Raw genomic sequence first — 25,665 nt, 5'->3', positions numbered from 1 at the left:
GTTTGTTAATGTAAGAAATTCAGCACATGGTGTGATAATTTCAAAAAAGTACTTGCCTTGTCTTCTCAAAGCATATAAAACCAACATGTTCTTATCGCAACTTGTCAAATACCAACCCCTGGTCACTGGCCCTACACATTGAAACATGACGCACTAGGTACCCTCCTGCGTGAGTTTTAGACTTTTAAGGATGGTATTTCAATTTATACTTGTCCCACGGGTTGTGTCTTTTCAAAACATAACTCTGTTTTCCCAGTTTCTGCTCATCAATCTTACAACGTTGGTAAAACACTTTGTTTTTTGGGTTTACTTCCTCAGGTTTAGGCAACAAGAGTCCATGGTTAGGTTGAGGCAATGAAAGCATATGATAAGATTTAGTTTTTCAGTACTATTGTTATTGATGTAATGTAATGCAGTGTTCCCCCTACCATTATATTAGGGGGGCGCCCTGCCCCCCTTGAAGATCAAGTTAATTTTATTTAATGTTATTTTTTCTGTAGCGCTAGATCACAACAGAAGTCATTCCAGAAAGCAGCTTTAGTGAAAACTCTGAGTATGTTAACCCTGAAATGAGGGAAACTCTGGGTTTTCAGTTCCAGACAGAGAAAGTCAAACTCTGAGTCAATCACCATGGCAACTGACTCTGTGAATCAACCTGTTCGCTGGCAGGTTTTCTGTAAGAAACGCTGAGTTCACCCTGTCTCCTTCTGCCAAGCCTGAAGCAAGTTGTCAGACAGACATGGGTTTTCTGTATGTAGGAAATAAGATCGATATCGAGGCAGAATTAATTCGCTTTGCTTTACACCAGGAGAGGATCTTCAGACCCCGTTTAGATGTGCTGTCATTCCCCAATTTTCCCACACACATCAAATCTGACACACCGTGGACATGCGCTCTCATCAGAGCAAATGTTGTGCATCGTGCTACCTTTTTTTGCAAACGGTAGCTCTTCATATGATATTGGTGATGTTTTGTGAGCTTCTGCCTTCTTTCTGTTGCCTGAGTAGAACTCAAATGTTACTAAGCAGGATATTAGGCAAGAAGACATAAAAGTTGAAGCAGTATTTTTTGGGAGGTTTAAATTACTAGTGACCTACAGTAGCTACATGATGAAATAGCCACTGAATGACAGGTTATTTAAGCTACTTTCTTTAATAAATCAAATATGAATAAAACTAAAGAAAGGTACAATCATGACCAAGTAAAATATGCCTTACCTGTTTGAATGATGTTTTTATATTTCATTTAAAGCAGCTTCCAAGTGTGCTTTTCCCCTGTGATATTGCACCTACATGAAAATCAGATTTTATTCAAAACCACTCCACCACTTTTTCACCTGTATGCTATGATTTTAATTAAGTGTGGTTAGATGTTAAATGAATGGACTAGTGCATTCAAACTTAGGCGTTGACTCGGGCAGCAATTTACTTCCATCCGCCTCCCATTCCTACTTTCTTCTCCAGGTCTTGACTGTATTTTTAAGTGTGAAGTAATTTACTTTCATCTGACTTGAAGAAGTCAGTGTGTGTAATGATCCCACCAATTTACTCTCCAGTGTTTTCTATTTGGGGGTAATTTTCTTTATTAATCATGATTAGAATTGATTTTGCTTGTGCAGTGTAAAAATAGTCTGGGTAGGGCAAGTCCCCCTTCATTTCTTTTTTGCTGTACAATTGTTAGCTTCACTCTTGGTCGCTTTCCATCCCATACTGTTTCTCAACAAGTTCTCCAAGTATTTGAAAGAAGCCCGTGTAAAATGCAAAGGTAGATTCTGGAACAAAAATAGAAAACGTGGTAAAACATTCATTTTCAATGAACTAATTTTTTCCAGTAGTGTTAAAGGTAGATATTTCCACCTATGTATGTCTTGTTTTATTGACTTTTCTAATTACCCGTAGTTGCAATGATATAGATTATCCAGGTTGTTTGGAATAGTCACTCCCAAATTTCTCACTTCATCCTATTTGAATTCAGCCATTATCTACTCACCCATATGCCGAAGGAGGCTCTGGTGAAGTTTCAGAGTCCTCACAACACTTGCGGAGATCTAAGGGGGGAGTGGGTAGCAGCACAACTGCACACCTAATGGCTGATGGCACCCCAGATTAATACATCCAAAAACACATAATTGAAACCACAAAGTATCTCCATACTGCTCGTCTGTAGTGATCCAAGTGTCCTGAAGCCCCGACATAAAAAGTTGTTTGGAAAAATGTCATATGAACTCTGTTTTTAGCCTCATTGTAGCCTGTAGCTCTAACTGCCTCTCTGTACAGTGCGTTCACGTGCGCGCGCTTGCATGAGACCGTGAGACATGGGCATCGCCTTCAGGTGTGTTCACGTGCTTTTGCTGGTCTCGCACGCAAGCGCGCACATGTGAGCATGGTCCACAGAGAGGTGTTTATGTATCTCTAGGTTAATAAAGTTGTGTATAAGAAAATAGGACAGGAAGATGAAATGCATCACTACTGATTGGACAACACATTCTCACTACAACCTTGTAACATATCGAAGTTTGGTCATGTAGTTTCCACGTCTACATATGACGTGCAAGGTACCCTGGGTGTGTTGGTATTTGACATTCTTTGATGGCGTGTCAACTTCAGCCTGTTAAATGCATTGTCTGTTTTCAAAATACACTTCCATTCTCACAGGAAATATACAGTTTGGATACAGTCTCTTTCAAAATAAACGCACTACATCGGTACAACACTGCAAACATTTTTTACCTTCAACAACAAATGCATGTGGTTATGTTTCGGCAAAAAAAGAACAGGGTTTGGTTTTACATTCATATAGGTAAAAGTTGGTGATTGTTGGACCCATCCGCCACCCCTCCCACCTGCCCTACTCGGACTTTTATCCCCTTAACTTTCACCCCTTTAATTTACGCAATAACAGCGACTGGCCGTGTATCATCTCAACGTGAAAGGAGGGCTTTTTTTTGTCTGACACCGGAGGTCACTGACCAAGCGCTGGTATTTGATGACCTCGGACTGAGACCGGGTTAGATAGGAGCCATCTATTAGCCAAAGCAAGAGTATAGTCTAGTATGGTTTGCTGCTTGAATCCAACCCAATAGCCAAAAATAAAAAATGTTGGCATTGCATGTTTTTGCAAACTGCATACGTTACATTTGCATGTTATTATGTAGCAGATATGTTGAAACTTTAGTAAAAAAGTCTATTGACAATGTAGTCAGTTATTACAAAATCAGTTTCAAATTCTCAAACTATGGTTCAAGACCCCCCTACAGACCCTTGGTTTAGACAGCAGGGATTCCTCTTAGTTTGGCTGTATAATAACATCAAACTAAGTTTAAAACCAATTTAAAATGGATAAAATATTCAATTTAGAATACGTTTTATTACCAAGTAGGTTTTCACTTACAAGGAATTTGCTTTTTTTTGTGCATGCATTAAACCCACAAAAAGAAGACTAAAACATAAGGAAAAGTAGGCCTACTGCAACACTCAAGAACAGAACAGAAAAGTTAGAATAAAAAATATGACAAAGATACCTTTAAAAAAGATGTCTAAAAATATTAGGCATGGAAAGTGTAAAAGTTGACTAGCTTCTTGATCACAAGTAATGTCGAAGAGGTTACAGCTCAGGAGTCTTTCTTAGGACAAAGTAATGAGACAAAATTTACTCAAAACATGTTTTTCCTATTTCCTGTTTGCCTCTTGCTCTTGCTGTTCCATGGCCAGGATGGAAGCTGCATTGCTCCTCCTGAATCCAAGGTTAGACAATGAGTCGCAGCCCCCTTTCCAGCATTCTGGACTGAACTTTCCTAAGGGGGCTGAACAGTGTGACACCCCAATAACTGGAGCACACCCTCCAGTCCCCGACACCTATTAAAAATGAAATAAGTATTTTGACTACTTAACTTTATCAAAGTGATGCAATGTATTACATTTGATTGCTTTTTGATCACTTCTTCTGATAAATGTTTCAAACTGGGGAAATAAGGTAGAAACAGATCCCGAAATAGGCTCTGCCAAAAGAAAGCATTCCTGCATGGCAAAAAGATGCAAAGCAGAATAGATGCTTTATTGGTTGTTTTATTCTATATATATGAACAAAACATATTGGATGTAACCCCTTTTCAATCACCAACATTTTGATTACTCATTTAATTACATTTTTTTCTTAGCACCTGTAATTGATTACAATTACATTTATGTAGTCATTTAATTACATGTAACTCTTTTTTCCCGAACACTGTTTGAGCCAATATGAGCACGATTCAAATACAATTTGCCATGACTCATGTTTATATTGATGCACACTGGCCTTCACAAAAAGGACAGAGGAAAATGATCTAACTTGAGCAGCAGACACATGGCTTACTGCTTTGGAGGGAGGAATAGAGTAACTTAGAGGATAACTGTGTGTCACCTTGCAGATGATGTCAGGGCAGTTTCATGCAGCGTCGCTACAATGATCAGCTGAGAATCTCACCTACCCCGAAGGGGTACTATCCGCAGAGGAAAAATGAAATTGAGTCAAGCTGTACATGCAGTGGACATTAGGAATTAGGTCCTAGCTGATGAACACAGAGGAGCATTTAGCAGCTAAAAACACACATTTTCCTCAGGGTTGATCAAAAACAGACTACTCAGACTCTTTAAGCAATTTACTGCTCAGAGGGAATTCAGCGGCTCCTCTGGCAGCAGCACAGCATCTCTCCCTCTCTCCTCTTGCCATGCACACAACGTTTGATAATGTAAACTTACGTGATGCTCACAGCTTCGCAAGAAACTACATGTGCAATAGTTGTGGTATCATAGCCTGTCACAGGTTACAGCGTGATGATTAGAGGACAAATGGCAGAACATAAAGATCCAGATGGAGGAAAAAAAACAACTAAGTCATTTAGGATTTTGCTAAAAGAGAAGGAAATCGCCTGTTAATTTATATATACAGATCCCAGGGTACATTTTTTGTATTTGGGAACTGTTTAAATGTGTACTCTGTGGTAGATTTGATTTTTTTTGTAGTATTAATATTGTATACAGAATCTGAATCTCACTATGAGTTACTGATGTTGTTGACGGACTAAAGAAATGAGAGATCATTTCTCTTTAGTTTTTACTGAATATTTGAAGGCAAACCTATTTTGTTGCAATTCTTTGTTCTTAAATTAAAATAAAATATGCTTTTTACTTATTTGTAAAGAATATCATGATTGTAAAAATACCCTGAAATAGTTTTTTTTGCCATATCACCCCTGATTGAAATTACATTTATCAAGTGGAAACAAAGACTTCTACTTAATGATAATGTCGCTCTGTAAATGCTGGCTGTGTAAATAAGGTTTTTTTTTTGGTAACATGTTGCTATATCAACTTTATGAAGTGGGAATATGTCATGAGTAATGAAGAATAATTTCAGCACTGGAAGAACACCGGTCTCAGCCAGTTTGAGAAAAATCAAACAAAAACCCAGATACAACACAAGACTGTATTTCACATTTTATTTTTGGATATTACCATAGCTATATGTAACTTCTGACAACTGATATCAACTACAGAATAATACATTGAATATTTCTGTCAGTTCTAACTCTTTTTTTTTCTTTTTGCCCCCTTTTCTTCTTCTGCTGCTGCTGCTTTTTGGTCCAGTAACATTTCTGTGGCTGATTCTCTCTGTGTGTCATTGAATGTTAAACACTGAAACACATGCACATCATTCACCTGGATACAACTGAGTAAGACAACAGTCAAACAGACCTGACAGTATGAATAGGCTTTACTTTTAGCTGAGACACCCATACAGTATTACTAATTATCATAAGGCTAGATTACTGTACAACTATGCACCAAAGGGTTCACTCTGTTGTTCTAGATAAAGAGAAAGAGCACCATATTTACAACCCTATTTACATCTACTCTGAAAAAGAAAACTCAGACAACAACCAAAGAGACAAAGAAATATTTCAAACATAGCTTTCCTGTGTTTCTGTTTAGTCAGCTGCTGTGAGGGTGCACAAGTTTGGAATTTAAAAAAAATTAACTAATGAAAACATTTCTGTACAAATAGCTGCAACACACCAGATAGCTTATTGCCAATGCCCTTAAAGAATTTTCCCATTTCATCTTCCCTGTCTTTCATCTGTTGGCCAGCCCCTTTTAAAGCACAGGTGAACTCCTACTGGTTAACCTGCACCACACACACTTATTCTAACCAGTGACACTTCACACAGGCTCCTGTCATCAACAGCACATCGCTCCACAAAATGTACACATTTTAAAAATAAACTTTACTTTTCAACATACTATATATACACCAGTCGACACACTGCACCCACATGTACAGTCAGCTGCAGGAGACATGGGTGCAGGTGGTACTGAAAGAAGTCAGCAGAGATCAAATCAGGACACACTACTTGAGCCAGACACAACTTATGTTCTCTACCAGCAACACATTAAAATATGGATAAAACAATAGCAATACTTCATTTAAAATATATGGTCAGCAGTAACATTTCATCATCTTGCTACAGAGGAGTGCACACACCCACTTCGATTAACCACCAGCTTTTCTTTTGATGTCTCATTTATTAAAGTAAAACTCTTACCTCTAGAAAGAGCCACTGTCCACATATAACGGGGTTCTGACAGATCATATGAACTCATTCTAGTAGAAATCATTTCAAAAACAAGTTAAAACAGATTGTCTGAGTGCAATATGGAGTCAAAATTAAAACCTTTTCTCTTCAGGTAAAACAGAGGTTCCTGCATGGGTTTATAAAAATGTAATTCATGTTATAGACCCACAGATAGCTAACATTCAGAGGGGAAGGAAGGAAGGTGTGAAGGAGTGTTTGTTTATTAGCATGGAGAGTCAGCTGCCTGCTACAGTGCAGCACTGCAACTATTTCAATAGTTCCTGTAACTACTGGTACCAACCAACAGTGCATGAGAACAGCCTGACCACTGTGCACTACAACTACAGAGTATAAGGGCTGCTGTTCCAAGAAAATAATCCCACATATTAAAAATAAAAATAGAATATTTTGAGTGTTGTGTTTTGAGAATAAAGTTGAAATTGTAAATGAAAGAAATAGAAACCCCCCCCCCCCCCCCCACTTTCATGAAATTAAGTCAGAACCTGAAAATAAGTTTAGAGGAAAAATGTAGATTTCCTGATCAAATTTACTCATGAAGCATTGTGACTTCTCCCTCTTTATCTCAAATTATTACAATTTTTTTTTTGAAATTACAACTTAGCTTCAAAATGACTTTTTATATAATGACTATCTCTAAATATTAAAAATGTTCCGTAAAATGACAACTTCATTCTTAAATGATTATGACTTGTCTCCTAAATTACTTTTTTTGTTCTCATATTGACCTTTTTTTTTTTTAAAGAATTGACTTTATGCTCATAACATAAATAAAAAATTGTCTCCATATTTTGACTTTTTTGCTGGCATTTTTCCCTTCACAATAAATCTAAAGAAAGTGCTTTTCTGCCATTATGTTTTCCATCCCACAACCAGTTAGCATCAAACCTTCCTCATTTTACTGTGATCTAAAACCAGCATACTGTTCTTAAATGGATAGCTTGGATTTTTTTTGGAATGGGGGGTGTATGACATACTTATCCATAGTCAGTGCATTACATACAGTTGATGTTAGCTGAAACGCTCCCAGAGTACCACCATGTAGGCTCAGCAATGTACTGCTGTAGACAGGGGGCAGCAACAAAACATATTTCAATCAAAATAAATAAATAAATCTAACAAAATCATTATCAGTCTAAGTGAACACTATATTGAGAATATTTTCACCGCTTTACCTCGCCATCAGAAAGCCCTTTCCACTGGCAGTACATTTTCTCAGTTGTACAACTTCTGTATTCTTATCCAAAAGCCTAACTGTGCTGCTCTCCATGTTGTGCTGCAGGTCAGCTGTTTGGGTCAGGCTTTTAGTGGATTATGGAAGAGACAACAAATACAAAAAAATAACAAACAGAGTGATTATGACAATGCTGATAAAATGCTGTTCACTGTGGAGACAAAAGGATACCTTTGTGAACCACAGTATATAGAAGAAGAAATTTTGTGGAAGGAAACTGTACAGGCTGAAAAAGAGAGAGGGGGAAACTTGTATGGAAACCGGAGGGCCAGAAAGAGTAGAAACTAACTTTTGAAACTGTAAACTCATGCTCACAGACCCAGAGGGCTACTGCTACCTGGACTTGGTTAGGATCTGTTTCCAGGCCAGATGAGAAATATAATTCTTCCAACGTGTTCTGAGCCTCCTACCAGTGGGCCGTACCACCCTAGCTGGCCCCTTTCAATGCGAAGGAGCAGCGGCTCTACTCCGAGCTCCCTCCAGATGTCTGAGCTCCTCACCCTATTTCTAAGGCTGAGCCCAGCTACCGTATGGAGGAAACTCTTCAGCCGCTTATATCAGCAATCTAATTCTTTCTGTCACTACCTAAAGCTCATGACCATAGGTGAGGACTGGGACGTAGATGGACCGGTAAATTAGAAGCTTTGCCTTCTGGCTCAGCTCCCTCTCCACCACAACAGTCCGGCACAGTGCCCGCATCACAACAGACTCTGCACCAAACAGCCTATCCATCTCATGCTCCATTTTACCCTCACTATAGTAAAAGAAGTGACTGACAAAGCGCTGAAAAGACGATCAAACTTGACTATCTTGAGGAAGAAAAAGAAGTAATAAGGTTTCTGTAGATGAACTTTGGGAAGGATCATTACTTGTAGGTATTAGGCCTAATTTTACCAAATAGTTGGGTACAGCAGTTTTCTTCTTTCTCTCTAGCTTATTGGGTGGTGGTTTCACATAATCCTTTTGAGAGAAATGTTAACTCTAAATGGCCAGTTGTCTCAGTTTGCAGGTGGAGTTTTAAGGTCTATATTCAGTGGAATTAAATACAGCTGTTTTAATTTCTATTTGAACAGCCCAGAAAAAGTTTGGTTTTAGTCTGATCATGCAGCAGCACTTTCTGGCCCCAACAACTGACCTGCAGTGCAATACAGAGAGTGGCACAGCTTGGCTTTTAGGTAAGAATACAGAAGTTCTACGGCTTAGAGAAAATAGTGCCAAAGTAAAGGGCTGTCTGACGGCGAGGTAAAGGCAAGTTAAAGCAGTGACAATATTCTCAATGTATCATCCTGTTAGACTGATAATGTTTGTAGGTATGTCTTTTCTTAAGTGACTAAAATATGTTTTGCCGCTGACCACCATCCAAAGCAGTACATAGCTGAGCCTCCGACTGCTTCTGCGAACTGGGAGCTTGCCAACTGACATCTACTGTAGGTAATACACTGACTATCGATAAGTACCTCATACAACCCCATTTGAAAAGAAGCCCAACTATCCCTTTAAGATTGTAACAACATATCAGTTCCATTTCTCTGGAGGGCATTAGGGGGACACAAAACAGGGATCAAAAGAAACACTCCTAAATGTTAAAATCAACAAAGTGACGACAGCAGCAGAAGGCAGATGTGTTGATAGTGAGCTGATGTGAGCTCAGCTATCTGCTCCAGCTTAACACAATAGGTTGTGTTTAAACTAGCCCAACATGTAGGGGGACTGAGAGGCACAGCTTCAGATGACCTGGCAGCAGCTGGCTGGAGCTGAGGTACAGAGCAGGCCGTCCCTGGAGCCCCCACCCCGCTGGATGTTCACAGAGATGGTCTTCTCACACAGAGGTAGTTGAAGCACACCGTTTTTCAAGGCGCTCAGGTTGCTGTGAGCAACCCTGCCACCTGGCAGGCCCGGGGGGCTATGTGGCGCTGTTTTGCGGTGGGCGGTGTAGGTGCGAGGCAGGGCAGTGGTGGTGGGGAGGGTGACGGTGTCCACGCTCCCAGTGGAGCCAATGCACATCCTCCAGGCTGATTTCTCCTGGACTTTCACGCTCCCTCCTGAGAGGGTGCCAGGGTCTATGATGAACTTGCCACCCCCTCCTCCTCGCCCTCCCCGACCCCCGCGGTGGTGCTGCAGCTGGGAGCTGAGGCACAGACTCATCAGCTTCAGGCTTTCCATCAGCTCAGTGCTGCGGCTCGCCGTGCGGGACGAGCGTGACACAGAGCTGAGGGAGGGGTGAGTAGTGCTACTGTTGTTACAACAACTGGAGGGGCTGTCTTGTCCTTTATTACCCCCTCCTCCATCCCCACTCCCCCCTCCACTGCCGCCATGCCCTCCTCCTCCATTACCACCCCCTCCAGGAGGACTCCCCCTGTCGGGACCAGAGGTTCCGCCTCCCTCTCCTGGAGGTTTACTTTGCCCTGAGCTGCTGCCTCCTCCATTGCCCCCTGAGCTGCCAGGTGGCCCCTCGCTGCTGTCCCTTCTGTTCCAGCCATAACTGAAGCCTGAGTCTTTATCCAGACGCCTACGGTGGCTTTCTGAGTCGTCATCACTGGTCTCAGAGCTCGAACACGATGACCCCCTTCCCTGGCTCTTGCGTCGGTGATAGCGCTTTTGCGTGGTCCCCGGGGATGAAGAGGAGCCTGCCCCCGAGCTCAGGTTGGCAGCGTTCCCGGCCATGTTCATCTTGAGACGGCTGAGTTTGGGCGGCAGGCCCTCATCCAAGTCGAAGTCATCGTCTGACTCCCCCTCCTCCTCGAAAATCTGGTTGAGCACCGGGGCACTTTTCCTGGAGGTAAGGCGGTTAGTGATGGAGGGGGGCTTACGCCTCAGGATCACCTGGGTTGGGAGGGGAGAGGGGTCCTGCTCTTCCTCTTCCTCTTCGTCCTCCTCCACCCTGAGAAAAAAGGAGACGAGTGGTGTGAAATGTGGTGTGAAAGTATTTCTCATGTCACAGGAGCTAATGAGAGTGACTCCTGTTTTTGGATGTTATCAGACTGTGATGTGAGTTCTTGTTCCAGTGCTCTGCACAGACCTGACACCAGGCCCACCGCCTGCTTAATCCCTGCCTCTCTAAAACTCTATGTGCCAAAGCAGGTGTGCCGATGGGATGGAGGTTCTTCAGTAGTGTCAGTACACAATAACCTTATGTTTCAAGGTTCATACAATACACTGAAATGCACAAATATGTGAAATACTTCTAGAGACATTCCTGTAATATATTAATCTGGATCACAATGCTGGCCTCCCACAATTAAATGAACATGATTAACTGAGATATTGACATTTAAAATGTGTGCTCCACGCACAGCAAACTCTGCTGCATCTAAGATCAAGTACTTCTTAAAAGGGAAGTCTCTATCAACTTTTTTTGCTTCAAATCCGAGTCATTTAATGTTAGGTACCCGCCAATACCGAGTCCCGATCCAATATTTCTATTTTCCTTAATAACACAACTGCACAGTGTAGCACAGTGTTCAAGTACACTGACACTGATCCTTAAATAACAGGGCCTCTGTAATCTTTTTGGCCTTGTCGCTGTCTCGAGGGAATTTCTGAGTATTCTAAGGGTGAACATGCGAACTCCATACAGAGGGCCCCAGCTGAGCTGACTCTCAGGTTCAAACCCTGAACCATCTTGCTGTGAAGCAACAGTGCTAACCACTACACCTCCGTAACGCTCTTTACATGGATTACTTACATTAATATAGTACTCTTACACGGTAATATGGGGGGCACATAAGTCCACCTCAAAGACAGCACTAAATTCTCTAAAGGGCCTAGAGACCAGAGTTTTTGGCTTGCTAATATAAGGTCTTCGTCTGATTGAGAAAGGGTCAGAATGTCTGGGGTATGCATTTTTTTTATAAATACTAACTTCTTTTTCATTCAGTAGTAATGGATGTAAATGTTTTGTAAAAACCAACACACAATAACATCACTCCACTTGAAACTGCAAACTGAATCCAAATTTGTCAGACCTGAACAGGCAGGTTCTCTGCTTGGCTGCTGCTGAGGTGGATGGTGCGGCCCTGATGGTTCCAGAAGCAGACCCAGGAGCAGGGCCCGAGGCAGCAGCACAGGCTCCCTGGAGTGAGATCGGAATACAAAAAGAGCGGCCACATGCATTAGAATAAATTCAAACAGGATTTCAAAGGAATACTTCACCCACACAATGACCACATATATACAGTGCCCTCCAAAAGTATTGGAACAGTGAGGCCAATTCCTTTATTTTTGTTGTAGACTGAAAATATTTGGGTTTGACATCAAAAGATGAATATGGGACAAGAGATCAACATTTCAGCTTTCATTTCCAGGTATTTACATCTGGATCTGATACACAACTTAGAAGATAGCACCTTTTGTTTGAACCCACCCATTTTTCATGAGAGCAAAAGTATTGGAACATGTGACTGACAGGTGTGTTTTGTTGCCCAGGTGTTTCCCAATTACATTGATTATTCAAACAATAAATAGCACTGAATGTCTGAGCTCAGTTTCAGATTGGGTACGATAGGTTTTGCCTGTGCAGACTGCATTTAGAGGTGGAACCAACATGAAAACCAGAGAGCTGTCTATGGGTGAAAAAGAAGCAATTGTGAATCTGAGAGAAGATGGACAATCAATCAGAGCCATTGCACAAACATTGGCCATAGCCAGTACAACCATTTGGAATGTCCTGAAGAAGAAAAAAAACACTGGGGTACTAAGCAACAGACGTCGAACAGGTAGACCAAGGAAAACATCAGCAGTTGATGACAGAAACATTGTGAGAGCTGTAAAGAAAGACCTTAAAACAACTGTTAGTGACATCAGCAACAACCTCCAGAGGGCAGGAGTGAAGGTATCACAATCTACTGTTCGCAGAAGACTTCATGAACAAAAGTACAGAGGCTACACCAGAAGATGCAAACCACTCATTAGCAAGAAGAATAGAAAGGCCAGGCTGGAATTTGCCAAAAGGTACAGAGATGAGCCTCAAAAATTCTGGGAAAAAGTTTTATGGACTGATGAGACAAAGATTAACTTTTTCCAAAGTGATGGAAAGGCGAAAGTTTGGAGAAAGAAAGGATCTGCTCATGATCCCAAACATACAAGCTCATCTGTGAAACACGGTGGAGGTAATGTCATGGCTTGGGCTTGCATGGCTTCTTCTGGGACGGGCTCTTTCATCTTCATTGATGATGTAACACATGATGGCAGCAGCAAAATGAACTCAGAAGTCTACAGAAACATTTTGTCTGCTAATTTAAAGAAAGATACAACCAAACTGATTGGGAGATCCTTCATCATGCAGCAAGATAACGACCCAAAACACACTGCCAAAACAACAAAGGAGTTCATCAGGGGAAAGAAGTGGAAGGTTTTAGACTGGCCAAGTCAGTCTCCAGACTTAAACCCAATAGAGCATGCATTTTACCTGCTGAAGAGGAGACTGAAGGGAGTAACCCCCCAAAACAAACAACAACTGAAAGAGACTGCGGTGAAAGCCTGGAAAAGCATCACAAAAGAAGAATGCAAAAGTTTGGTGATGTCAATGGGTCACAGGCTTGATGCAGTTATTGAAAGCAAAGGATTTGCAACTAAATATTAAGTCTCATTCACTTTAATCTATTTTAAGTTTATATGTTCCAATACTTTTGCTCACCTAAAAATTTTGTGTTCCATTACAAATAATGCTATCTTCTAAGTTGTGTATCAGATCCAGATGTAAATACCTGGAAATGAAAGCTGAAATGTTGATCTCTTGTCTCATATTCATCTTTTGATGTCAAACCCAAATGTTTTCAGTCTACAACAAAAGTAAATGAATTGGACTCACTGTTCCAATACTTTTGGAGGGCACTGTATATAAGTTAGTCATGCCATGTTACCCTGAATTCATGAAGAAAACGTTGTCTTACATGCATGGCTCCACGGTTAACAAAGAATCCAAAACTGCCAAATATTGTTGATCAATTTAAGTAAACAGGGATCACATGTAACAACAGCAATGCTATATTTAAACATCAGTGTACAAACTCTCACACAATTTGTGCAGTATAATCCAAGTCTAATTTCTCCAGTCATATGCTCAGTTCTTCCCAAACAGTTGCACTGCCTTGCCTTCAGTCCTTTCTGACTGTCACTAGAATGGACCTGCATTTGTATAGCGCCTTTGTAGTCATTCGACCACTCAAAGTGCTTTTTACACTATGAGTCACATTCACACACACATTCATACACTGGTGACTGAGGCTGCCATACAAGGTACCACCTGCTACTCATGTTTTTTTAACACACTCACACACCGATGGAACAGCCATCGGGAGCAATTTGGGGTTCAGTATCTTGCTCAGGGATACTGCAGACTGGAGGAGCCCGGGATCGAACTGCTGATCTTCCGATTGGTGGATGACCCGCTCTACCTCTGAGCCCCAGCCGACTAGAAGTGAAAGCATTGATAGGTTTCACTTTTAGTTCCAAAAAGAAAGGGCTGAAGGCAAGGCGATTCAACTAGGGATGAATGATATTGAATTTTTTGCCAATATCTGATTTGCCAATATACAACAACTCATTTGACAGATAACCGATACTGATAATGATATATCCTCTTTTTTCCCCACCTCATTTTAGTGATCCAAGTCACTTCTGTAGTGGAATTAACATCATATTATGCATACTGTGATCAGCAGATGGAGACATGAAATACAATGTTTTTCAATTTTTGTGATTTTCGTTCATTGTGCAAAATAAGAAAAAACATGTTGGGCGACTCATTTTATTTAAGCCGAAATCAGCAAATGCTGATGATGTGCCGATATTATCGCACATCCCTAAATGCAACTGTTTGAGCAGCACTGACATTTTGATATAGCTCAGCTGTTTCTAAACATGGTCCCCATTTACTTCAATTAATCAATAGTAATTGCGATTTTTGGATTATTAATTCAGCAGAGGCGTGTGAGAAAAATGTTATCTTCATGACTTCAAGGTAACATGACATGACTAGCTGATATATATGTGGTCATTTTATGGGTGAAGTATTCCTTTAAGTATTCAGTGCATCCAAACAGAGACCCATTCCTTTTCTATTCTCAGTGATGAAACTGCAGACAGAGTGTGATGAAGATGGGCATACCGGTGCTGGTAGACCTGGAGAGTCGGTGACTGTTGTTTCATTCCGTCGGCCCAGCTCCATCATGCCTTTGGAGCGATGTCCATTGAGGAGGTTTTCTGCACTGCGGGCTGGGGACTGGGGGCCTCCAGCGTGGGAGATAGAGGATGCTGCCAAACTGTCCTCTATGTCCTGATGCATGTCCACTCTGGTGGGCCACGACTGCCTACAGAGATAGGACAGAGGATTACACCCTGAGTCCAATATTTCATCCATTTTGAAGTTTTTCTCTGGCCTGATCATTAAAAGGTCCTCATATGCTGCTAACACTCCTCAGATTTATGGTCACCATCTTTCCTCCTAAATTGACTTACAAAGTTATGAACCAGTCAAAACCTTTTCTCAGGCTCATACGCGGTAATTTTTTTTTTTATATGCCTTGCTTTTCAGTGCCTTGCTCAAGGGCACCTTGGCGGTGCCCAGGAGGCCAACTGGCACCTCTCCAGCTAGAAGTCCATGCACCATATTTGGTCCATATGGGGACGCAGTTCCCCACTACCAGAAATTATGCAGTCAAGATTCCCACATTTGGGGAATTCACTGGGGTCAGCACATTTGGAGTGCAATGGCTGAGCCTTGCCCCGAGTAAACCACCTTCTTAATCATGGTATCTTCCCTGCCAGGTAAATATCCAGATTACTTGCCAGTATCCTAGCATCTGATCGAGTGATGGAATTAGTCACCCTGCAACTCAAAACTCCACAAACTGCTGCTGAGGAAAAATAGAAGAGCTCTGCCTGTGCTGCATTCATGGACCAGCCAAACCTCTGAATTGTGAATGGGGATACAGACTGATACAAAAAACACATATCAAAATACATATCCCGCTGAATCGAGGGTTTGGGTTTTTTTTGTAATTTAAATTTCTATTGATTTTCTTTTGAACAAACATTCTACACCCAAACCTATGACTTATAAAACAATGGGAAAAAAAACAACAAAAACAAAACAAAACAGAAAGACAGTCTAATACAACAACAAAAACATTTCTCAGATGCACAGACACATACCTCAGTGTCATGAGCCATTCACTGGAGCAAGTTTTGTTGAAAATTGAAAATGTTTTCGTTGACACCCTCTGTAAATAAAACTCCTTTGTTGACTTTAGATTTGCGGTTGCTTATTGTTTGGATTTCGTGATGTCAGCCCCACTCACATAGTGGCTTACTGGATGTGGGATTTTTGGATGTTCTGTAAAGCCACGAGGTCTACCAAATTAACAAAATAATTATTCAAGAGCTACACCAATCCCATATTCAGTAACCAAGAGTGTGTCTTAAACTGCATACTTCCATTAGTACACTTTAATGTAGTACACTATGTACACTACATACTTCTTGCATAATTTAAATAAGGAAGTGAAAATGGCTTTTTTTTTTTTTTTTAAATTTTATTACCGCCTCTTCTTTTTCTTCATCTCCTTTTTAAATGGCAAACTGCAAATGGACGGCGGTATACACATAAATCAAATACGCCACAGCGTCAATGCTGATTAAAATGTGCTACCATAGCGAGGAGCAAGTTAGCATTATTGTTTTCAGTACCAAATCATCACAGACCCAGAATTACTGATGGCTTCTGTCAGACAACAATATTGTTACGTAGTGTAAAAAACATGTGGAACTAACTAAGGCTCCTTGTTCCCTTGTCCCCGGCCGCCATGTCAAAAGTTGAGAAGTTTGCTACGTCACGAAGATGGCGACCACTGAGGGTGAGAAGTGTCCATCATTACACACTCAACTTTTGGTCCGTTTTGAGTTTGCCAGTAGTACACTGCTTATTCCTGTACTGTGCAGTGTGAAATCATTTAGCGCACTTGTACACTCAAAATATTATGTATTTAGTATAGAAGTATGTGATTTGAGACACACTGCAAGTGTCCAGTAAATGTCTGGTCCACTTCAAAGTTGGTTTTTACCAAGTACAATCAACTTCACACAGAGGGGGGAGCATTGCCACAAACCACAGCATCTCATGGTAAGACTTTGAATCTCTGCTTGATTTAAATTCTCGGCTCTTAAAAGGGCTACTCCAGACATTAAGTGTAGCACTATAAAGATAAAGATAAAGTTGGGGTACTCATAAGATACATTCTCAAAAACAAAGGACAACATTAAAGCAGCACAAGCAGAGATATCTGGCTTTCACTCCCTAATAATGAGTCCAGCTCCCAATACTCTGGATCCTACATTTCTCAAAAGTGTCTTTCATTATACCCTCTTAGCCGGGAAAAATGCCCAGTTCTGTCAAACTCATCACCGATTATAAAGCAGACATCATGTTTGAAATTTCAACAGACTGAGCGCACCAAGATAACCCTGATGACATCATCAGGGTCATTTTCTCAAACTCAGCTCCACACAGGACATTATAAAAGTAGTAATTCCCATGTGCAGTAAGCTGATTCAGAAGTGTTTGATCTGAATCCTTGAACAGAAGGCACATGACCACTACCATTTCCACCATTGCATTTGCACCTCCAGTATATTGGTCTTTTTCAACACTAAGTAACTGCTGATTCTGTCATAGCTTTTTAATTAGGGGAGAGGAGAGGAATTGCACCCTGCACTGGTTCCTGGTGGTAGCACATAGGTACCTGCCCATGCTATGAATATCTCAGGCTTGTCTTAATTCAGGATATGGTTCAAATATAAACCCCAGCCCGCCTACTACGCTCTGCTACTGCCAGTCAGCTTGCTACTCCCTCACTACAAGGTAGGTCTGGCTACTGCTCAACGAAATCCCAACATTAGGCCAGGACAACAGAAAATCTATACAGCTTCAGACTGAAAACGCTTCTGTTATAATATATAAAAATAAACTTTATTAATATTGCACCTTTCAAAACACAGTTACAAAGTGCTGTACAATACAACTAAACATAATTAAAACACAAGAACAATAAAACAAATAGCATGTCACAAAATGTCATCTAGTGAAAGATAGAATAAGGAAGACTAAAGCTAAAATCAAGATAATAAAAGGGAAATAACATTAATAAGACAGCAATAAAATAAGACAGCTCAGATAAAGTCAGGATAAGTTTTCCGACAGAAGTATGTTTTAGGAGAGGCTTAAACGAAGCCAGTGACTCAGGCAGCCTGATATCCTCAGGCAGGTCATTCCAGAGCCTCGGGGCCCTGGTGGCAAAACTTCTGTCCCCTTTGGTCTTCAGTCTGGACTCTGGGACAAGCAGAAGACCTGTGCCTGAGGATCTCAAACTACGTAAAGGTTCATAAGGGACCAACAGGTCTGAAATGTAATCTGGAACCAGGCCATGAAGAGCCTTAAAAGTAATTAATATGATTTTTAAGTCAATCCTAAAACAAACAGGGAGCCAATGTAAAGAGGCCAAAACTGGTGTGATGTGGTTGTGCTTCTTGGTTTTGGTTAAAAGCCTTGCGGCTGAGTTCTGAAAAGTCTGAAGTTGTTGCAAGGTTTTGTGATTGAGACAGGAATAGAGGCTGTTGCAATAATCAAGATGTGAAGAGACAGAAGCATGTATTACAGTTTCTGTATCTGTAAAAGTTAAAATAGATCTTATTTTAGCAATATTTCTAAGGGGGTTGAAAGCATGATTGGGTAAGTTTAGTGACATGTGCAAAACATAAATTACAATCGAACTTGACACCAAGATTTCTTGCAACAGGCATTATGTGTTGAGACAGGTGACCAATAGATGGCAGTATTTGTTTCATGATATGCTGTGACCCAATTACAAGGATTTTGCTTTTATCAGAATTGAGCTGGAGAAAATTTAACGATATCCAGATTTTGATAGCATATAGACAGTCCTGTAGAGAACTCAGCATGCTGAGGTCAGTGGGTTTAACAGGGAGGTACAGCTGAGTGTCATTTGCATAACAGTGGAAAGAGACACCGTGTCGATGGATGACATCACCCAAAGGAGGCATGTATAATGAGAGCAAGATAGGACCAAGGACTGACCCTTGAGGCAAAATGTACTTGATATGGGAAATGGATGACATGACACGGTTAAGGGACACACAAAACTTCCTGTCTGACAAGTATGAAGCTAACCAGTTTAGATCAGTACCAGACACGCCCACCCAGTGCTTCAGTCTATCTAAAAGAATGCCATGATTAATTGTGTCAAAGGCCACACTTAAGTTTTGCAGCACAAGAATTCAATCAATTAATCAATTTTATTTATAAAGCCCAATATCACAAATCACAATTTGCCTCACAGGGCTTTACAGCATACGACATCCCTCTGTCCTTTGGACCCTCACAGTGGATAAGGAAAAACTCCTCAAAAAAAAAACACAAAGAATTGAGCACATGCCTGCGTCAGCATTCATTAAGAGGTCATTGGTGACTTTAAGAAAGGCTGTCTCAGTCCTGTGATACTGGTGGAAACCAGATTGAAACTTATCAAACATGCTGTTATTATCCACAGCAGCAAGCAGCTGCTTTGAAACATTTTTTTCTGGAACATTAGAAATGAAAGGCAGTTTAGAGATTTTCGAAGATGGTGGGATCCAGCCTAGGTTACAAAGTAACGCGTTATAGTACTTCAATTACTTTTTGCAGTAACGAGTAACCTAACACGTTAGTTTGCTGTTTGAGTAATCAATACTTAAGTACATTTTCAAACAAGACATCAGTTACTTCCGTTACTTTTAGAACGCTGGTCCTTCAGTTCCGAAACAGCAACGGCTGTCCTTTGGTACTAATAACGGAGATAATGTTAAACCTATCAGTCTGAAAGAAGCCACGGAGCTTGTGGCTCGCTACGTGGTCGGAGAAATGCTGCCGTTGTCTATGGTGGAGTCTCAATAGGTGGAGTAAGACTCGCTGACAGACATATTTCAGACTCAGGACTTGCATTATGCCTGATACACGCTACATGATGGTACTCACCAATTATCCCCAGTCGTCTTTCACGGCGTGTGTGATGTCATCAGGTTATTCTTGTCCTATTTTTATCACTTTTACTATTATTTCAGTCACTGTGTCTGTTCATGTGCCAGCCGACATGTTGTTGTACTCACCTAAAAACGCCAGCAGATGGCAGGAGCTACATTTGAAGTGCCATACGTAAACTGTCAAGCTAATGTATCTTCCACAGGAAGTTCTGACAAATGTTTCAGAATAAAAGTCTATTTAGAAAATGGAGGGATTTTCTCAGCCGAGGTTATAAGGGGCTTTTAATTTGAAACAAGTGTTGAGTTTGAAATGACAGTGTGATATGTTAACTTTACAAAGACAACGGTGCGGATAAAAAGTAAATATATAAACACACAGAGGGATTAATAAATAACGGACCGTCTATAATGTAGTTTGTTTCAAATGAAGCTGGGAGCCTCTGCAGTTGTGGTGAGTAAAAGCCCCACCGTTATTTGTTAATGTTATTACTTTATGTCCGACCGTGAGGATGTATCATTCTTTGCTAGCTTGATGCTAATGACAGTAACGTTAACTCAGCGGGTTGACAAAGTGCCTCTGCTGTTTCACACCATCATTTCCCCTTTTACTCTGTGTGATAACATCCCTAGAGGAAATATTAAAAACGCTGGGGTGTTGTTGTCATACAGCTGTCTACGGCAGCAGATCATTCTGTGTTTCTACTGGTCAAAGTGACGGCTGTGATGGGAGAGTTGGATCTTAGTGAAGGGCAAGAGACAAAAAAATGTAGGCTTAGCTCCCTGTGGTCCATTGCCCAATAGGAAATACTCAAAAGTAATTTAAAAGTGCTTGAGTTACTTTTCTCAGGGAGTAATGTTGGAAGTACTTTTAAAGTAACTGAGTTACTTTACTCAAGGAGTAACGCAGTAAAGTAACTGGTTACTTTTTTAGAAAGTAACGCAGTAACGTACTTTGATTACTTTTAAAATAACCCTTACCCAACTCTGGTCACTTCAAATAAAACCTTAGTAGGAATTATGTAAGAGGGGTGGTGGAAACTTTCATATGTGAGATGGTTTCTAGGAGCTCTGGCAGAGAAATGGGGGAAAAAGGAGCTCAGGGAATCATAGTGCGACTGATCAATGTCCAAAAAGGTGGGAGTCTTAGCGACTCCACCTCACCAACAATGTGCACTAGAAAGTTCTCAAAGTCAGCAGCAGAGTCAGCAGGAGCAGAAGGATAGGTTGGGTTTACTAACTGGTCAACAGTCTTGAATAGGAATCTAGGGTTGTGTTGATTGGCGGAAATGAGTTCAGAGTAGTAGTGAGTTCTTGCATTTTTCACCATCCTACTGTAAGGGAGTAGTTGCTCTTTCATAGCAGCAAAGTGAATCTGGAGACCTGACTTCTTCTATATGCGTCCAGCTTTTCTGCATTCCCTTTTACAGCTTTGAATGCTGTCCTTTAACTATGGCTGTATTCTGATGTTAGAGGTTGATCTTTTCTTCAGTGGTGCTATAAGGTCTAAGGAAGTGGAGCATATGGGACTGAAGGAGTTAACCAAATCACTGGTGTGGGTGAGATCAGAATACACATTTCCCGTGGAATTAAACAGTGTACAGAATTTGACTGTGCTCATTAAAGGTATGAGTGTACTTGGAGCCGGAAAAGACATTATCAGCAGCCTGTAATTCAATTTAAGACAATGCAAAGGTGATCAGATATAAACATGTCCACATTTTCTACAAAAGGTATTCTTAAACCCAGACTAAATACTAGGTCTAGGGTATGGCCACAGTTATGAGTTTGGCCAGGTGCATGTTGTTGAAAATTTAATGAATTTGTAATATTTAGGAAATCAGTAGCAAGGACATTAGATGAGTCATCAATATGAATGTTGAAATCACCACAAAGAACAATTCTATCATAGCTTAAAACAAGTCTGGATAGAAGTTCAGGGAGTTCCATTAGAAAGGAGCCAGCTGGTTTAGGGGAGTGATAAATTACAGCGAGCCACCAGGTTTAAATGTGAGCTCTTCAAAGGAAGAAGTGTTTTTACAGGCTATGAGGTTACATTTGAAATGTTTCTTAAAGACGGCAACAAGGATCTTGGCAACAAGGATCTCTCAGGATCTTTCCTCTCAAAGGCATAAGGTCTTCCTCAATAAAGACTCTGTTTTTCCCATCAATACTCCTTAGACGTTTTTTGTTTCTCATAATTTGAAGTTTGGTTTCATACCTGACAAACTTGACAAAAATGTTTCTGCTGCGGTGTTGATCTTCAGCCTCGTGCACTCTTCCACGTTTCCCTGGCAGACGGTAGCTTACGCTGATGTCCTGCTCTTTCATCTCCACTCCCATCTCGGCTGCCAGATCAACTACTATTTTCTTTGTGTTCTCACCGTTTGTTAACGGGATTCCTCTAATGATAATGTTTGTCTTGCAAGTAGTTTGCTCAACTTTGTCACACTCAAACTTCAATTTACTTATCTTCATCGCAGCTTTGGTCGCTGCTTTCACAGCTGACTCTTGTCCTCTTCTCATGTCCATGTGTTTTCCCCACTCTTGGAGCAAGAGTTTAGTAGATTCATCTTCAGCTGCCGTCACTACGGAACTTATTAACGGAGTCAGCGCATCTATAACTTTCGGGACGATTTCTTTAATTAAGTCGCCCACGCTCAGGTCCTTGCCAGCACCCTCCTTTGATGCTGACTGCCTTGTGTTTTGAGCACTGCACGTAGTCGGTTTCTTCTTACTCAATCCGTCAGCCAAAGCACTCGTTCCGTCGGCAACTGCCTTGGTAACTGCATCAGCTATCGATTCTTGAATACTTTCATTGATATTGTCCGTATTTTCTTCGGTTTCTCCTAACTCTCTCAGAGCAGCGAACCTGCCGTCACTCGGTGCCGCCATCTTCTGGCGGCACTGAGGAGGGCACAGTTCCACAAGCTGGCTGTGATCACCAGGTTGTAACCCGGATTCTGTTAAAAACATAAAAATCTAACTCATTGGAAGAGATGAAATCATTCAGAATATATCTTTTGTTGGAAAGGGATCTTGTATTGAGAAGGGCAGGACTTGCAGGATTGGAAGACTTTACTGTGACCCGTTTATTAAACCTTTGTCTGGACACTGTGGTTATTGCATTTGGGAGGGTTGTTTTATCCTCACTGGTGGTAGGCAATCCTAACCACAAGGGGGCTTGGGAGAGATTAAAATTTTGTAAAATAAATTGTCAGTCAGAGCGCGTGAGCCCAGGTCATTAGAGTGAATGCCATCACAACTGTAGGAAGCTAGGTGTTTCCAAAAGAGATTGAAATTGTCTACAAAAGCTATGTTGCGGGCTGCACAGGTGAACTCTGAATGTCTGACTCTGAATGTCATTACCACCAACATAAAGGATGATATTCTGGGCTAGAGGATGGGCCACCAGGATGCTGGGAATCTTTTCCACAATATCCATCGCCTTAGTGCCTGGGAAACAAAAAGTTGCCGCAGACTTTTATTCACATTCCTCACAATCAAATCTCCAATAATGAGTGTGGATAGAGGAGGAGGAGTCAAAGGAGAACGCTTCACTCAAGGTGATTGAGCAGCCGGGGAAGAGCGGACCGCGAGGCGGGAAGGAGCCCGCCATGACGCATAGAGCGGTGAGTCTTGGGACAGGATGAGTGCTCAGATATGGTGGAGTGATCGGAGGTGGCGGCAGCTTTGGGATACATGAGATGGCAGAGGAGGTGAAAGAGGAGGCCGGGAAACCGCTGTTCAGACTGCACCTTGACCCATAACCTTCAGTTATAGCAAAAGCTCTTTCTCCATCTCCTACTGAGTCTAAATGTAGCCCTTGAAATGGTTTAGCATATATAATGAAGCTGATGTACTTGTGTGATTTTTTTTAAAATTCGGAAACATTAACAATTATAAAGCAGCAGACAACAACATAAGAAGACACAAAAAAGGACTAAATTACAGAGCACAAGTTAAAGGAGCTGATGGTATCACATTTCACTGGTGTTTCACCTTGTGTGATTCCAGGAACCAAACAAAATAAAACAACAACAACAAAAAAAAAAAAAAATCATTGACACTAAAAATTTCCAGTGTTCCACTACCACCTGCGATGGCAGCTTAGACCACGGTCTCCTCTGACTTTTAAGAATTCTAATATATCCCGCTAATAATAAACACCATTTAATACTAAAAGCAGTTAGATAGCAGAATAATGATGGAAACGAGACAAAAAAGTAAGAAAACTACGACAGGAATGAACAAGACTGATAAAGAATCACCAACATGCTAACTGGGAAGATGGCAATAACAGATTAATCATTTTTGGAAGACATAGATGTGTTAGTGAAGTAAAGTAAGTAAGTAAATATCAGGTCTCTAACATCTAAAGCAGTACTAGTAAACGAATTAATATCAGACAATCATATTGATTTATTCAGCCTCACTGAAATCTGGCTGTGTCAAGATGAATATGTTAGTCTAAATGAATCCACTCCTCCCAGTCATAATAATACCCACATTCCTCGAGGCAGCAGTCGAGGAGGGGGAGTTGCAGCCATTTTTAACTCTAGTCTGTTAATCAGCCCTAAACTTAAACTAGGTTATAATTCATTTGAAAGCCTTGTTCTTAGTCTTTTACATCCGACCTGGAAAACCTCGCAGCCATTTTTATTTGTTATAGTGTACCGTGCTCCTGGCCCGTATTCTGAATTTGTATCTGAATTCTCAGAGTTTTTATCCAGTTTAGTTCTTAAATCACATAAAGTTATTATTGTAGGCGATTTTAACATTCATGTTGATGCTGATAATGACTCCTTAGCTACCGCGTTTATCTCATTATTAGACTCCACTGGCTTCAGTCAGGGTGTATAAACCCACTAACTTAACCATACCCTTGATCTAGTTCTGTCGTATGGAACTGAAACTGATAACAATCTTTCCACAGAATCCCTCGCTATCGGATCATTATTTGATTACTTTTGATTTCTTTTTACTCGATTACATGCCACTCAGCAACAGTTACTATACTAAATGTTTATCAGATAATGCTGTTGCAAAATTTAAGGAAATGATTCCTTATTCCTTATTTATTTATTTATTGCCTTTATTTAACCAGGTCGGTCCCGTTGAGACACAATGATCTCTTTTTCTCCTTTAGCCCTTAGCAGTAATGATTTTATGAGCTTTTTTGACAAAATTCTAACTATTAGAGGCAAAATTCATGACCTTCTGTCCTCAGATAGTACCTATCTGCCCTCAAACACAGCTGTAAGACCTAATATATATTTAGATTGCTTACTCCCCGATTTCTCCTCAACAATTGACCACAGTGATTTCTTCATCTAAATCATCAACGTGTCTCTTAGACCCCATCCCAACTAGGCTACTTAAGGAAGTCTCACCTTTAGTTAACACTCACTTATTAGACATGATCAATATATCTTTATTAACAGCCGATGTACCACAGTCTTTTAAGGTAGCTGTAATTAAACCTCTCCTAAAAAAGCCCACCCTGGATCCAGAGATCCAGGGTGGGCTATAGACCAACTATAGACCAATATCTAATCTTGCCTTTTTTGTTAGTTACTAGTTAAAATTACAAATGATCTTCTGATTGCTTCAGACAAAGGACTCGTCTCTGTACTTATTTTATTAGACAGATCTTAGTGCGGTGTTTGACACAGCTGACCATCAAATTTTGCTACAGAGACTGGAACATTTAATTGGCCTAAAAGGTTCTGCACTAAGCTGGTTTAAATCTTATTTATCTGATCGTTTT

At 40.8% G+C, this 25,665-nt stretch overlaps 1 protein-coding gene and 1 pseudogene across 1 annotated transcript in view; both read right to left on the bottom strand.

The window, feature by feature from the left end:
• Positions 1-9,182: 9,182 nt before the first annotated feature.
• The window catches only part of snrka (SNF related kinase a), a 97,968-nt gene continuing 81,485 nt past the window's right edge, over positions 9,183-25,665 (bottom strand). Inside the window, exons 6-8 of the mRNA XM_033638261.2 lie at positions 14,974-15,175; positions 11,831-11,937; positions 9,183-10,746 (exon numbers count right to left, since the gene is read on the bottom strand). Coding sequence (XP_033494152.1) covers positions 9,591-10,746; positions 11,831-11,937; positions 14,974-15,175 — 1,465 coding nt within the window. The 3' untranslated portion in view covers positions 9,183-9,590. The remainder of the gene's footprint in view (positions 10,747-11,830; positions 11,938-14,973; positions 15,176-25,665) is intronic.
• LOC117265128 (U1 spliceosomal RNA) lies at positions 15,486-15,640 on the bottom strand (annotated as a pseudogene).

The sequence above is a fragment of the Epinephelus lanceolatus genome, chromosome 10 (assembly GCF_041903045.1).
Source record: "Epinephelus lanceolatus isolate andai-2023 chromosome 10, ASM4190304v1, whole genome shotgun sequence".
Lineage (NCBI taxonomy): Eukaryota > Metazoa > Chordata > Actinopteri > Perciformes > Serranidae > Epinephelus > Epinephelus lanceolatus.
The sequence above is the reverse complement of the archived record's forward strand: the minus strand, read 5'-3'. Positions and strand labels throughout refer to the sequence as shown.